Raw genomic sequence first — 16,485 nt, forward strand, 5'->3', positions numbered from 1 at the left:
CATTGTGACCATTTTGGAATACTTGGATACAAGCGGGTGGCGGTACAGTTGCAGCTGATGGCTCCTGTCAGGCATAAAAACAGCTGTCGCCAGACATAAAATAGGAGCCTCTGTCCTGCTGACCCCGGGGTTATACATAGATGACGTCTGATCCCGTCCCTCGAGTGTGTTTACCGAACCACCCTGCAGCCACTAATGACTCCATGTAATGACGCGTCACCTCGCCGTACGCTCCGCCGGTTTGTCACGGCCTGGATGCTTGTGATACATTCATGTACATGTTGTGAACGTGAAAGGCGGGCTAAAGCAAGCGTTGTGTGGACGTGTGTTCCCCCCCTCATGTGGCCGTCTTCTCAAGCCCCGCCCATCCATCAATGCCCCCCTCGTGCCCCCAGTCAGTTCATCACCTGGTTCCTGTTTGTTCACGTGCATAAAGAAAAGAAGTCCCCTTCAGACAGGCTTTGTTCTTCCTCCGCTCCTTCTGCAGCATCGCTCCGTCCCTCCCGCTCCGCCACTTCACCGCTAAAGTTTTCGACTGATTCGGAAGAGTGAGGAATAACGGATCAGGCGTGTGACTGAGAGCTCGCTGAGAGATTAATTTGTGTGCTAGAGCTCAAACACACTCGGTGGTTCGCTGAGCTTCCACAGTGGTATTCCATCAGCCCAAAGCACTACTTCACTTGTAACTCCAACCTCTTTTCAGCATATCTTCTGTCTCAATTGTCGGCCCACGAGAGCTGCATTCTCTGGAGAGCTCTTGGTTTGGACCAGGAGACAGAGGAACGGCTTATCCCCACTGTTTATTTAGAGAGAAAATGAACCGCTGTCTAAGCTGGCGATTTTCAGATCATGAATATTCGGTCATGTCAAGCAGCAACGTGCACACAAACATATGGATGTCACATATTAGCATGCAGAAAGCATTTGCAGAAACGTGGAGCTGCACAGCGGCTGAAGTAGGGCAGGATAAAAACGATGACAAGGTGAAATGTTGAGTGTCCTACAACAATTATTCTCTCCACTTTTCCCTTGGAATGGACGGCACGGCCATTATGCTGGCAAGCTGCCACATGGATGAATATTCAGGGTTTTGCTGCTGGAGTTTCTGTCCTCCTGTACGTGAGGTGACGAGCGAGAGAATCCCATAATGACTTTGTAAGTGGTTAATATTTGGAGCGTGGATCCTCTTTTTTCACTCAGCAGATATCTCATTTTCACCAAGCGGCACACGTGAGCAACAGGTTAGCTCATTAGCATCACAAAGTCTCCGCGGCTGTGGAACAAGCTAAAGGTTAGCCCCCATTGTGCATCCTTCTCGGCGTTCGTAAAACAAGACGCAAGACTTTCTGAGCCAGATGGAGCTACGCAGAGTGGTCGCATCCCAGTCTGCTTCCCGGTGCATTATCTCAGGGAGCGACATGCTTTGTGTCTCAAAAAAAGGCGCAGCGTATCAGCAGAACAATAGCGGCGGCCGCAGCGCCGCGCATAGCAGAGTAGTTCTGGAGCGACATCCTCGTCTCCATGCATGACAGAAAGAGGGGGGGGGGTGGTAATTTGTCATCAAAGATGTCATTACCATGCCAATGACTTTGCAGAGGACACAATTATTACTAATAATACATATTCAAGCATCAACATGTGCCTTTCAGGCAGGACCTGATGTATTAATACTGTTTTTTGTTTATAAGTACTGGGTATTGACAGCTGGTGGGTGTACTGGCAGGAAAAAAAAACCTACTAAGATAAGCGCTAGCCATTATCTTTTTTTATTCTTGCTAATTGAGACGTCTAGACACATTCAGTCGAACATCGGGCAGATAAGGAAGTAGTCGGAATCTCTGGAGAATACTGCACACTAATCCACTTACTGAAACCAAAGGATTTCCATTCACATGCAGCCGGGCTTATCAAAATGTTTTCACGTGCACATTTTATCACTTTCTTGGAGCAACAATGACGCCCCACGAACGGCCCCGTGGCCTGCAACAGAAATCAAAACACATCGCTCCACTTGTTATGCAAATGAGACGGCGAGGGCTGGTTAGGCTGCTTTGTCTTCCTCGTGTAAAAAAATACATGGACACAGGCAGACTAGGCCATGAATGGACAATCCTTAGTGGCTTTAAAGCTGAGCTTTTCTTTGACTTTTACCCTGTATGTTTGGATCTGACAAGATTTAAATATAAACCAGGAGTGATAAACAAAGGCGCAACATCCACATTGTTAAGAGCAGTTAAATAACAATAGTCACAGAGGGATGACTAGTTTAGTCTGCGGATGATGGATGTACACTAATGTGTTCTGAATGTTGCTATGGGGGAAGGATTTGAGGAGCGTAAAGCTCCAGTGGAAGCTATTAGATCCTGTCAGTCTGAATAACATGGTACAGTACATGCACTCATTTAAATCTGAAAACACACATTTGGGTGTAAAGTGCGTGTGTGGATGCAGAGGTCCGCTCGATACAGGCTCGGGGCCGGACTCTGGGATTTCAGGGTCAAAGGGTAGCTAATTGTCCAGCTCGTGGAGGTCAGTGTGGCCCCGGCCTCCTGCCAGAGTGCTGGAGCACCACCCGAAGGTCTGTCAGGGGAGACAAATGAACCCCAACTTCGCTGCTGATGAAATCGACAGTGAGCGAAAAAAAACACATCTCAATCTGGGTTAGAGAAGCATCACTGCTGCTCATGTTCGGGTCCGATGGTCTTCTCTTTCGGGTTTACCCAGTGTCGTTAAGCAAATTGCTCTTAAAACACAGACAAAACATTTATTTAATGCAAACAGCCCCATTTGACAATAGCCCTCTTGTGCGTGCAGCTATTTCTATTAACAGGCACCATAAAGTGCTAAACTTAGCTCTGCCTTCAAACCCCTGGAATTCCATCACTGCGACTCTCTGTCTTACAGAGAGGAGAGTTTCATTGCTGTTCAACACCCCATAATTAGCTGGCTCCCTAATCAGCTGTGCAGCGCTGCCCTTGCCTTCTCATTAAGCCGCATCACGGCACTAGCCTGGCGACGACTGCTGGAATGTGATCACAGGTTAGTCCCATTAAAAAGCGTTCACGGTGTCTGTCACAGTGTTGCATTCGCCTTCCTGTTTAAGAAATTAACAAATACGCGTGATGGATGGATGAAAGCGCTCGGCAGCTCCGGCCTGACGTGCGAGGAATTGTGATGGAGGTCTAGGGATCATCCAGAGAGAAGGAGTGTCTCGTTTTCATGATTAACAAAATGTCAAAAGGGATTTCCCTTCCTAAACAGAGAGCGCAATCATGTCGGGCTGCCTGCCAGCGGGACAGGGCCAGATGGGACGTCTCGCTCTCTCTCTCTCTCTCCCCCAGCGCTGTTTTGGAGACAAAACTGACCCGGACCTGTGTCAACAGCTGGGAAAAGCATCCCTGTGCTTTGTGAAAGTGATAAAAATAACACCACGCAGGCTCCCGCTGTGGGTTACGCCCTGAACGGGTCTGTTTTTCCTGGCCGGGAGGGTCACTGACGGGCAGAGCCGGGTCTCCAGCCAGCAGACATCAAGGCAGCACTTTCCTACACTCCATTTTCACCCCTGTCATTTCCTGTTTTGACAGGAAACAGGAGATGATAACATAGTTGCACAAACAAGCAGAGATTGCCTCCGACCTGCTGCTGTTCCCTTCTGCTGTGCAGCGGATGACTGTTGTTTGAGAGGCTTCTGCATCCAGAAAACTTTAAAAAGAGAGAAAAAAAAAACAGACACAGTCTAGCACGAACACGAAAGGCGCTAATCACGCCTGACGCACACATGGCTACGTGATGCCAGAGCAGAAAAAGCCTCTCCAAAGCCTGGCAGAGGCTTCTGTGTGTCAAACATTTCCTCCCATGGCTTCCAGCAGCACGCCGGCACAGCGTCGCATAAAGGAACGCAATAAAACAGACCACCAAAGTCACGGACACAAGGCTGAAAGAGCAGAGATGAAAGCTGCGGTCGCCATGGGGAAGCAAACATCCACTGTGAAGGTGAGTGGAGGAGCAATGTCAATGCCTACTGTGGCAGACGGAGAGGAGAGGAGGGGAGAGGAGAGGAGAGGAGAGGAGAGGAGAGGAGAGGAGAGGAGAGGAGAGGAGAGGAGAGGAGAGGAGAGGAGAGGAGAGGAGAGGAGAGGAGGCATCGCAGACCCAGGGAGGTGCAAGGCCCTTTTTCCGAAGCTCTTTTCGGAATGCGAGCCTTTTATGTGGACAGGAAGCACACCGCGGTGAGACACAACAAATGCAGTGACGGGGGCCATTAGAGAGGCTTTGTTGATGTTGAGAGAAGCTCAAAGGAACAGGTCACTTTGATTGCCCCCTCTGATCCTCCCGCTAGTCTTTGTTTATGAGATAATTAAGTATTGTGCAGAGCCTGAACCCCCCCATCACTATGGTGCTGTGGCTACTGTAGGGGTTGTCAAGCACTGGAACCACTTTACAATCTGACCTCTTCTAGGAGAACCAACTAATCAGTCCTTCAGATCTGCCTGATATTTACTCTCCTCAAAGATTCACTTTCGCCAATGCAGGAGATTTCAGTTCTTTAGATATTAGATGTGATTGGATGATATTGTTGATGGGCGAATTCCCTTTCAAACCTGGTCTCCTGCTTCAGCTAAAACAATCATTAGTTTGTAAAAAAAAGAAAAAAGATGAAGACATAAGTGCCCAGCATGGGAAGAGGGGAGGACGAGAGGTCAGCGAATGGACAGAGGAGGGAGGAGGTGGTAATGTCTCGGTAGATGGATGTGGTAATGACCGTGTGACAGCAGAAATTACATGTTGGTGAAGGAATGCTCCTGCGGATGGGAAGGCCACATTTTGAATGCGCATGCTCCCGAACACACGTGTCTGGGTCACAGAGAGGTCAGGAGACCAGTGGAAAAAAGATGGAAAAGAGACCAATCATAAACATTTATGGCAAATCAGACGAGAGAAAGGAGGAAAGGGATTGATGATTCATCACAGAGCTCACGAATGCACCCAAAGTCGCTGACTAAGGTCTTAAGGGAAACACAGAGGCTGAATGAAACCACACAGACCCCCAGCTGTCTGAACTTGCTTCAGACACAAGGGAGCCGCTCGGGGTTGCCGAATGTAACAAAAGGGTCAGAGGACAGAACATCCACGCCTGACGAGCTAACGGCTGCAGATGTGCTCCACATGCGTTTCCTTCTTTTCACGGGGGCACCAGGACCAGGGGAGCACTTGTGTGTCGCACGGACACGTTCAAAGGCATTCCAGCTGATGGACACATTTAGAATAGTAAACAATAGGTGGGACCTCATGTTGGTTTCTAGACTTCAGAGAGAGAGATGCTAAATTGGCTAAAACTCCCTGCAAGGTCACCGTAGGGGAGATGTAAATTAAACCAAGCAGCGCTCGGTTACGCAGAAGACGTGAGCACGTATCAGCGCATGCTTACTCCGTGCTGTTTTGATAGGCAGCATGAGAATGAGGCACTTAGTTGGTGGTCGACGTCCGATGGTGATTTCCCAGAATGCCGAGGGTAGCTGGGCTTTTATGGGCAACACTGATACTGAGAAGCAAACGCACAGGATGGAGAGGCAGTCTGGGACCCATAAACACAGAGGTTTAACTTTAAGTGCCCAACACATGCGAAGGAGATAAAACAGCCCAGAGCTCTTCAGCCGGGAGAGCGACATCATAAAACGGAGCGACGGTAACAAGAGGGGACGCGTAAAGGACGGCTCGCTTAATGGGAGCCGCTCGCTGGGAAAGGGGCAGATGAAGGTTTACTCCCCTCTCCTGTGGGGGCAGCTCAAGATGGCATCAAGACTCCTGGCAGCGCCCCGTTGTTGATTGGAATATAAATTAATTACCTCATTTTCGCTCTCAACCCCAGTGACCTTCAGCGTGAATGCGTTGAGCGAGACATATTTCAAAGGTCGACTGAAGGCCGGGATTTTCTTCGCTTTGATGCCGACTTCCAAAGCAACTCCGGCAATAAAATAACCCATTCATCAACCGTGAGGCAACTTGTGCGCGAACCGTTGCCCTCCTCTCATCTCAGCTGCCGCTTATGGGAAAACTCTGAGCACTGGTGGCTACGTGCACGTCTGAATGTGCCTCGACAGTAAGACCACTGCAACCCTGACGAATATCCGCTGCCTCTCGCCCATCAATAACAAAAAAAACCACCATTGTCTGATGATCAATTTCTGTCACGTAAAAATCCTCTATAAAAATGTATAAAAATCCATACTGCCGAGGCTGACCTGTCTACTTTCACAGAGAAACTGAACACATAGGATTATTCACCGCCTAGAAGAATATTTGCTGCCATTTTGTGGAATATCATGCAGCCGTATTTCCTTTGGGAAAGCAAACAAGTGGGGGAAAACGTCCTGGCACCCGTCTATTATTCTGAAACTGGACAGAACCCATTATAGAAATCAAACAAAAAGGTCTGTGTCCACAGTGGAAGACTAAAGTGCTGGACACTCTTGCACAGGGAAAATTGAAATTCTGCATTTAACCCAATAACAAGTCGCTGAAACAGAGTCCAAAAATTAAACTGCCACAGCGGAGTGCAATTAAACACGGAAGTGTCCTGCTAGAAATCATACTGAAAGTACTGGAAAAGGGCTGAAAGAGCCCTACTAATCCTAAAACTACGCCCACTGAATGGAAAAATGGCCCCGCTGGTCACCTTCTCCATTAAACAGACCTCCACCGGGACAGGATGTGGAAATGAGGATAAAACACCAGCCGTAATAATGCAGCCATAAATTGGCAGCAGTTAGGTTCAGAGAGATGGATGACTCCTGCTGCAAAGTGGAAAGGATGGAGCGCCACTCATCTCTATCTTTTTCCTGCTGGCACTTGCACGCACGTGCACACGCATCGCCGGGACGGTCCGAGCGCACGCTGGACGCTCATGCATGAAATGAACATGAGCAGCGTGAACTTTGACTGGCGTTTTTAACGCCGCGGAGGGATTTATGGAGCACTCTGTGTATCGGAACGAGCTGCTGACAATAAAGAATATCCCATTTGTGCTGTGGGGGGGGGGGGGGGCAAGCGAGAGGAGTTAAAGCAACCATCTACCAATCATAGCACAACCCATCACATCCATCTTGTATTGCACAAACACAAAAGGAATCACACACACACACACACATGCATTCTGTCACCCAAACACGCTGTATATGGAACTAGAAAACAGAGCAAACTTTAGCGCAGCTGCTCAATGAGAGGCTCTTCTGGGACGTATTTGCTTTAAAAATCCATCAAACGGAATCCGGAGCTCCAAACTAAACATAACAGATGCCAAAGGTTCTGGAGGAGCAGAACTGTTACAAAATTACTCAGCTAACGATGACTTTTCCTGTAAAACAAAGGTAGATAAACTAGCCAACCGTGATTGGAATGACTTAGATTTGGCGCTTTATTGTCGTGTGATTTTTGTTTAAAACGCATAATTCAATGCTATTTTAGACTTAGACTACAGCGAACTATAAAAAGGTGTTTATTTAGTTGCCTAAGTAATGTGCTGGATTGTTGGGAAAAGATGGAAAGAGGAAAAAAGAGCCCAAAATCTAAAATCTTCAATTGATGTGTCATGAATTTTGTGTATTTCTAATTTGAATTAGTTGCGTATTGCTTGTTGCATTCATTCAGTTCATTCATTTCCAGATCTCCTAAAGCAGTTGTTTACCACCATCGCACGGAGCTCAGTCCAGACATAAAGGAAACACCATCGTGTGTATGTCAAGTCCAACCTAAACACTACACCACGCTGTTTGCTGTGAGCGGGGGGTGGAGGGGGGGCGAACAGCCCAAAGTTTGCTGTCTGTAAATCCATCTTGGCAAAGACACACAGCGCTGGCGTTTTCTTTCAGCACATCGCCATAAGCCGGGTGATTTGTCTGCTACCACAAGGCCTGCTGTCAATCGAGCAGATTTTATGGAGCCAGCTGGAGATTACCTCCAACTCCACGGCCCTCGGCGGCTTTGTACCTCCTCGAAAATTCATCCCGACAATGTTTTTTCCAATACTCAGACTCAATAATGAGCCGCGGCCTGTCTGGATCAAACGTGTCTCACTTCACCCCAACATACGGAACGTCGCCATCGGAGCCCCGAGAGCCCAGCAAACACACAAGTGCGTGTACCCAGCCCCACCCACCGGATTCATTCCCAGCGGTTCCACTTCGTGTTGCATTTGTGTTCTTTGCTCGTTGACATTTCTGCCTTTGTGGCTCTGTCTTCATGCTGGCAGCCCAGTGTTGTGCTGAAACACATCGCCCTGTCAGCCTCCACCACACAGCCATTGTTTCAGCTCACTCTGGCTCATTGTAACACATGACCCTTCAGCAAACAGCAGCAAACCCATTCAGACAAGCGGCGTTCCGCACACAAACGACCCTTCACACGCGCCAACAATGAGGAACTGCCAAATAATCCTTCGCTACAATCTCAGTAATGTTTGGAATAAAAATGGTCCAAACTTTAGGTCTGTTAATACCTACAGGTTTAAACAGATTAACTACTCGAGGGTGATATGTTCTTTAGTTTGATGAGAGGATTCACTGGACAAGAGTTTTGATGTGTTAAGAGAGGGTAAAAGTAAAAAAAATAGAATTCCCGGGACTTAAATTGCTTTTACATAGCCCAATGGGACACATAAAGACACACCATAGACAATAGTTGCCTTTTAAATGCAATAACCACACTACAAAGTCATATAAGAGTTAGTTGGCGTCACTTTATACGAGACATTTAAGCACAAGCCTCCAAGATTCTGGGATGGTTCTGACATTGGACAGTCACAGAGACTTTTGCCACCTCCAACCTCCCAACCCAGGCCGAGCAGCTCTAAATAGCAGCTCTCACCTTGACACACAAGTCAAAGAACATCTGGATGGCTCTCTGTGGACGCTTCAGCAACGTGCAGCTGCATGCATACGTATATACACACAAGGCGGATTGTGCATGTGCACATGCATGTATTTTGTTGCCTGTGAGCATCACGTTCTGGCCTCTAGTGGGACCAGGATTCCTCTTGGGGACCTAAGACTGGTTTTATTACCATGCTTATTTTAGATTCTGTCCACAAATAATGGATGTTCAACAAAGACAGCTGCACACACGTGTGTGGGATCTGGTCGGCCCCTGTTTGATCTGAGCTGCAGATCTGTCCTGTGGAACACAGATGTAGGGAGCGTCTGATATTCCAGGTGGGGGGGCTCCTCACTCTTGGAGGACGCATCGACGACGGCCTTCATATGCAGGAGATCAGCTCTGCCCCGCACATCCCTGCATCCCCAACCCTTTACCCGTACTTTGCCTTGTAGCAATTTGCCTCAGCAGGCGGTGGAGCAGGCGGCAACAATCAGGGTCGAATTCACTCTCGGCTCGCCAAATTAAAGATGTAAAGTGATTCAGAAAGACGTGGCCTTCATTCCGGGAGCTGCCGGCAAATTCGGATAAAGGTTTTTGTCCGACGACCATGAAGAAGCAGGAACCACTGTGAGAGTCTTGTGAATGGGAATGAGAAGGCCTTTACTTTCCCTTCATAACAACAGTGTGCCATTGTTCACCTCCGGAGCAGCGTGACTTTAATGCTCAGCTTCAGAGTGGCAATAAATAAGTTCAACATATCTTCAAAGAAGGGGCGAAACACAAGTCAAAGTCAGCCGTGGGTTCAAAGTTTCTTTTATCAGGCGGACATATTTAATAATTTTGGATGACAGTTTCACACGTGAGGCTTCTAGAACTAACACCAAAACAATATGTACCCAAAGTTATATAGAGCATATCTGGCCTAATCTTTGCACCTCCTGGTGCTTGACACATGTCAAGGCCAGCACAAAGACCGAGCGTGGAACACAATGCATGCAAATGCAGAGCTCTTTACGTGATGGATGTCATGTGACAGCTGAAAGAGTCAATGAACGAAGCTGTGGAAACAAGGTGAAATGGCGGCGAACAGCTGCGTGCTGCCGGGGCTCGTGGGTACAGTGCCGCACGGCAGCGCCGTGACTGATGTTTGTGGTCTCCGCGCCACTTGACACCAGATTATTGCTCTGCGGTTTAATACAGCCACATGCTATAAAGCAGAAGTCACGCTGCGTGCAGCAGCAAGGATGGGGCGGGGGGGCTCAGACTCTTCTCCGTTTTCCCCACTCGTCTCTCATCCCCTCACGGGCTCGCTGGTGTACAGGTTGAGCTGAGCAGGCGCACAGGAACGCAGCACAGACTTCACAAAGAACCCCGGGGGCTCAGTTGCTCAGAGGTGAATGGTCTCATTTGGCCCGTGCTCTGGTTTTGCTCCAGTTTGCTCCAGTTTCAATAACCAGAGGGGTTTTTCTCCCCACCTAACCCGTCCATCCACCTCTGCAAAAAACCAAGCTGCATACGTCTGTTCCAGCCCAGGTCGGGCCCCTGAAACCCAAATCCAACTTAATGATAGAGAACTGACAGAAAGTCAGTCGGCAAAGAAGCCGTGACCCCCCCCCCCAAACTAACTGCAACCCTGAATGAATTCAACGATGTCACTGGACTCATACGAGGAAAACAGGCAGCAAAACAAGGTTATTAGGACTACAGGCAGGAAACGTTTGTTGAATGATGTACGCCTGATTAATTCCCTTTGCTCACTGTTCCAAGGAACAAAAACAAATCTGTAACACTTACTGTTCGCGGATCCAATAAAAGCTGCGCTGAAAGTAGATCACGGGTCAAACGAGGGACAAAGTGGAAGCAAATCAAGCACGAATGCGTAATGAGTCATTTGTGAGACTTGTGGGTGCCATAATTTATGAGTTTACCACGAAAAAGTGCGAGAGAAAATTAATTCTTCTTGCTGTATTCAGACGCACTGAAAAACTATTAATAACAGGCTTGGAAGGCGTGCGCGTGTATCAGTGGAGCGGGAGGCTCCATGAGAGGGTCTCGCTCGCCAGAATGTAGCCTAATTACAGCTGGATGTCCGTTAAAATGTTACGTTTGATCCTAAATTGAGTGCAGTTGCACCCACGGGTTGCATTCACTCTCAAGGCTGATCAAGAAAGTTCAGTCAACAGCTTATCTGAACCAAACATCTCAGAGTAAAAGCTCACAGGCCTGAAGGAGCTGATTCAGGGCCGAGGCTAATAAGGCTAATTCGAAAGCTCCTGGGTTGATGAGCAGCAGTCAGTTCATCACACCATATCCAAACGAATCTGTGTCAAAGCGCACTTTTATTTTCAGGGAACGACCATTTGTGGTTGAGGCTACGCTGTTCCCTTCATATTGAGGATAGTGTCCATTGAAGTGGCATCAATCATCTCGTCTTCTGTGCGGCAAAAGCACAAAGCATCCGTTTGGAAGCAGCTCTTTGCATTTTTCATCAGGGTAAGTCACTTTGGTTTGGCCGCACACATCAGTGGGATCAGGCCTTTCAAACAAAGCTATCAGGTGACGGAGCTCCTGTCTGAACCCTGAGTGAGGGTCTGGAGCTGCTGCAGCCTGGACACGGGTGAGGAATTACAGTCCTTACTGGCCACAGTGGCTCAAGGCTACTGATCCCACACAAAAGCCAGTCGCCTATTGTTGTCACTGACACGCTCTAAACTTTTTCATGAGGCGTTTAATGGCACTGACACACACACATGCACAGAAAAACACACACGGTTCTCAGTCTCTCCCATCACAATGCAAAAACTATGCACCTCTGATCCAGTTGGTCAGCGCAGGCAGATACGGTAAGAACATAACTGTTCGGCGGTGGTGAAAGAGACTTTACAAACTCTACGGGACGATGACAAAGCATACACAGAAAAGCGCAGCAATTTACATGTGGAACTGCAATCCTGGCCCGTGCAGAACATAAGCAGATTCCAAAAGCTGTCAAACAGACAGCGGTGCTGCTGCGCGCTGCGGCTCTTGAGCTGAAGCAGGCCGGCAGGAAGCATGCTAACTATTTAATTGCTGCCAGTGGATGTGAGGCATAAATAAAGAACTTGTCATCTGGAGTGTCCTAACGCTGGCTGAGGGGGTTTCTGTGCAAACACTGGGACCCGTGCGGCTCCTCACGAGCAGCAGCAGCGTTTGGGTTTGCCTGTGTGTCTCACACGGAGCGGCATGAGCAGCTTCCTTCTGACCCAAACAGGAAAACACGAGAGCTGTCTGGATGCCTTCTGTGTGTGTCGGCGCTGAACTTTCCCCCTCGTGTGCAGCGCCGGGTAAAAACAAATGTGCTCGACCCAAACCCCCTTCCTTGAGTTTTCATTTGCTCGCTACTACTGTATTCAAACAATACGTCTGCCTGGCTGGGGGCACGGAGGGAGACGTGTGTGTAGGGTGGGGGGGGGGCGGGGGGTCTGGGGACTAGGCCGACTTCCTCCCCACCAAAATAATCATTTGTGGGCAGTGGAAACAGTCTCTCCCCTTCCAGGTTTTCCCATGGCAACGGCAGACACAACACCAACCAGAACTAAGCAGATGCGATCACAGACGCGCCAAAGGCCACCTGAGCGCCCCCCCCCCCCCCTCCCCACAACACACACACAACCTTATTTCCTCCTCGAAGGAAGCAATTTAGGAGCGCTCATCCATAACTACGTCCACCCAGTGAGGCTAAACAGGTGGTCTCCACTCCTGAAGACAATGGCTTTATTATCCCTGAACTCCAACAAGCTCCACCATAACCTCAGAGCACCCCCGCCATCACCCTTTACCACCCCAGAATTTGGGCCCAATTTAGCCATCAGCAAGTCCAAAATGGGTGGCTGGGGGGGGTGGGGGTGCAAAGGTATCTATCTCTTTCTGCAGCCCGCAGCACCTGGAAAAGACCACAGAGGTCTACAGGGGGTGGGGGGGGGGGGGGGGTCAGTTCCCATGGCAGATAAAGGCAGCCAGGGTTGGTAAGCCATCCTAATGTGTTTGCAGGCTGGACTCACCTGATACCTGAACACAGATCTGATATGCTGGGGACAAAGATGGGACCACACATGCAGACTTCTCAAACAAGGAGTCCAGGTGCTTCAGAAAAAGCCCCTTGTCCCCGTCTACCTGTTCAAGTATGGAAACTTGGGGGGGGGGGCACCTTAAAAAGAGCTGAAACCCAATCTGCTTTCTTCCTCTCTAATATGAGACAACAAAGGAACATAATCAGTTGGGGTGGGGGGGGGGGGGGGTCGTCCACGCCACAACAACTGTGGTCGCGGGTCCTATATTTAACTGCGCTGGGAATTGTGGGAGCAGCCATACAGGAACACTTTCAATGTGCAGCGAAGGCCGACTGGGACCTTAACTTCCTGCTCCGTCTCCAGTATGAGCCGCTCACTCATTTCAACTCCTTCAACCCCCGCCCCCCCAGACACACACACACACACACACACACAGCAGTAAAATAAAGAGATAAGCATTGTTTAGCTAAACAATGGGCCACTTTCAAAGTCTCAGAAGCTTAGATTTTCACATGCAAGGCCACAAGCATTTACAGTGACACGTGAAGGTTGCAGGGGGACACTGAGAGATTTAAAGTTAAAAATCACAGAGAAGTGATTTTTCTGGAGTGATTTAGGGCAGGTGCTGATAGTAGAAGGGCAGAGACGCCCCTTCGGTCAAGAATTGGTGTATAATAACAATTACTCTTTTAATTATCCAAAAAGAGATGCCACCAACCTTTAAAGAATTCTGGTCTACGAGAGCCAGGGCTTGCTTCTTCAGCTCTGTGACTTTCTTTTGGCACTGCTGGCATAAGCCCCCCTTCTCGGCGGACTCGGTGATGGAAACGGACCCGGCGCCCTCAGGGGGAGGTCGGCTGCCGCACCATGCGTCCTCAGAGTTCAGCCTTTTCCTCGGGGTTGCGGGAGACTCCCCGCCCGGGCATCCCTCCGCCTTCAACATAAGGAAAGCCTCTGGTTAATGTATATTTTGTTAATAACAGACAATCGAACACACCTTCAGCGCATGGGTGTGCCAAACTCTCTGCATCCTGTAGGTCAGTTTGGACACAGATCACCTGTCTGAACACCTGTAACCGGTCTGTTTACGCGCACAGTCGTGCGTCGAGACACTTACAGCGAACAAACGGTTGTCATGGTCCCTTCCTTCAGTATTGTTCTCAAACGAACTCATTATCCCGGATCCAGATCACACCTTCAGCGGGACGTCTTGGTGAAACACGCGGGTCAAAAGAACGCAGCAGAGCCATAAGCATGAGTGAAAACCAGCCCCGCGGTCACCTGTCAGGCTGCACTGGGTCGCTGGCCGAAGGCGACTGCTGAGTGTGCCATGGGTTGATAAAAGGGGAGTTTTGGTCCAGGAGAGCGCGCAGCGGTGCGCGGGAGGCGGTATCACTGTCGCGATGGGAGGGCTGAAGAAAACTTTTCCTGTGTTGGGTCTGAACGGCCTCTGCCTTGATACAGACTTTCTCCGGGTCTTTGCTCGCCACAATTTGTGAAACGCGGCCAAAGTTCCCCTTATTTAGTCAATTGCTCTGTAGTAGGCAAACATTCAACACCAAGCACCCGCATTTTGTGGGTTTTTCTTTATTAAATGCAGCTAAATCTATTCATTCTGTACGGTTTCCACCTATAATTAGGTATGTTTGGTGTTCGAATACCACTTGATTACCAGAAAAGTACACATTTATGAAATATTTCATAAAAAATGTTTTTAAGTAGCAAAATAAAGTGTTCTGAATATATATTTGTTCCGAAATGAGAAGTCAGTGGGGACCATTTGCTTTAACATCATCTGTTTCTGCTTGAAGACGCAGCAGCAACTGTTGCCGCTCCTCTCGTCCGTGCGCGCCGCGTCGGCTCCGTGTTGTTGGTATCTGGCGCCATCCTCCGGTCGAAGAGCGCACCAGCAGCCCCACAAACGGGCAGGGCGGGGGTTTGATTAAATATTTAAATAGTAAACTTTGAATATTTCATGCGGGTGATGTAAGCGACTGTGGACAAACGCGCTGCCGTCTGAAACACTCGCTCTTTTCTTCAGCCATCAAACCGTCTGCTCAATAAACGCGTTTCTCTTTTTCATGCGTTTTATATCAAGTTGTATGAGATGTATCATGCGGTAAAATGCTTTTTCTCATTGTTTTTTATTTTTATTTGAAAGTTTGTCATTAATTTGGGTTCGTGAATAACCCCTTGATTTGCCGGTACATGTTGGGTTGTGACTCTGCATTTCTTTAAAATCATGAATCCAGAATATCCCCGTGAATAATCTATGATTTATAATTGATTGATTGATTATATAGTTGAATGCTTCTTGTCATACTTTGAAGGAAAATCTGTTTTATTTTAGTATAGATTGGGGGCATCGACGTCATTGCGCCAAATAATAAAACCAAAAGTTACGGGAACGTGAAAACTGCTCTAAAAGAAGCTGCTGCCTGCTGTAAACTTGATATATCTGTGTAAACTTGATATAAAGTGTTCAGTTACGCAAAATACGGATGAGCGAGGTTTGAGTTTGAGACCCTTGGAAGGATGCGGTGATCTCGCACAGCAGCAGTCACCTCGCTTTTTAAATTTGTCATTGTTTGATTTCCTGTGCCTTTGGAGTGGCCTTACCTTGGTTTTCCTCTTCAGCAGGTGACTGGTAAATCCAAATATGATGTCTGAATCTACGAAGATTGTCCCCAGGTCGATGACGCTGGGGTTGGGCTTCTCATCTCCGGAAGACCCCGGTGAGTTTGGAAAAGACATGTGGGCTGTGAGAAAAATGCTCCACTCCTCGGGACACCTACTGGGTCTCTACATCCATGGAATACACGTCTCTCCGCGGGGGTGTTTATTCCGGACATCCAGTGGCTCACGGCGAGCGCTCGCACGTGTGCGTAAAACAGCCTCTCAGGTTTCCAGCGGTCCGAAACGACTGAGCGGTGATCACATCCATCCCTGCGCACAAACACTGTTTACGTCCACATGGACACTTCGGACAACTCCGGGGGGGGGGGGGGCTGCTGCTGCTGACGCGGCGGCCGAGGAGCACCTTGTGCGTCCGCCTGATGCTCTCCTCTCTGCTGCCTCTAACTCCCTCCTCCGCTCACCCCCACACTCGCTACCCCCTGCTCTCTCTCTCTCTCTCTCTCTCTCTCTCTCTCTCTCTCTCTCTCTGTCTGTCTGTCTGTCTCTTTCTGTCTGGCTGTCAGTTAACCTGTTCGCCATCGATTCGATGAGGCATCCATGTCAGAACCGCATTTGGTGCAGATCCGGGACCATATTCCCATAACCTTTGACCAAGTGATCAGAAATGTATAACATGCAATTCTAATATTTCCAAGTTATCTTCACATCCGTACCAAAATCACGTGGCTATATTACTACACCGGCTTGTAATGGGAGAAGGTTTCGTTTTACGCAGACTGGTTTGGTTCGGATTAATTTAAATATAAATGATGTAAAGGGATCCAATAAATTGGCTTTGATATCATGTTTTATACATGCATTAGAAAAAACTCCCGCTTGAGCAACTTGGCAATTAATGGCGTCAGAAGTTGCTCAGGCTGAAAATTGC

At 48.5% G+C, this 16,485-nt stretch overlaps 1 protein-coding gene across 3 annotated transcripts in view; it reads right to left on the reverse strand.

The window, feature by feature from the left end:
* kif26ab (kinesin family member 26Ab) overlaps window positions 1-15,860 on the reverse strand; it is a 54,305-nt gene extending 38,445 nt beyond the window's left edge. For 2 of the 3 annotated variants that reach the window (XM_011617250.2, XM_011617247.2), the window contains exons 1-2: window positions 15,540-15,860; window positions 13,639-13,854 (exon numbers count right to left, since the gene is read on the reverse strand). In XM_011617250.2, the coding sequence (XP_011615552.2) occupies window positions 13,639-13,854; window positions 15,540-15,674 (351 nt within the window). In that variant the 5' untranslated portion in view covers window positions 15,675-15,860. Of the gene's footprint in view, window positions 1-13,638; window positions 13,855-14,037; window positions 14,272-15,539 lie in introns of those variants that run through there. The other variant, XM_011617256.2, reaches the window with a different exon arrangement.
* Between the last annotated feature and the right edge of the window lie 625 nt (window positions 15,861-16,485).

Source organism: Takifugu rubripes, chromosome 2 (genome assembly GCF_901000725.2).
Source record: "Takifugu rubripes chromosome 2, fTakRub1.2, whole genome shotgun sequence".
In the NCBI taxonomy this organism is placed as follows: domain Eukaryota; kingdom Metazoa; phylum Chordata; class Actinopteri; order Tetraodontiformes; family Tetraodontidae; genus Takifugu; species Takifugu rubripes.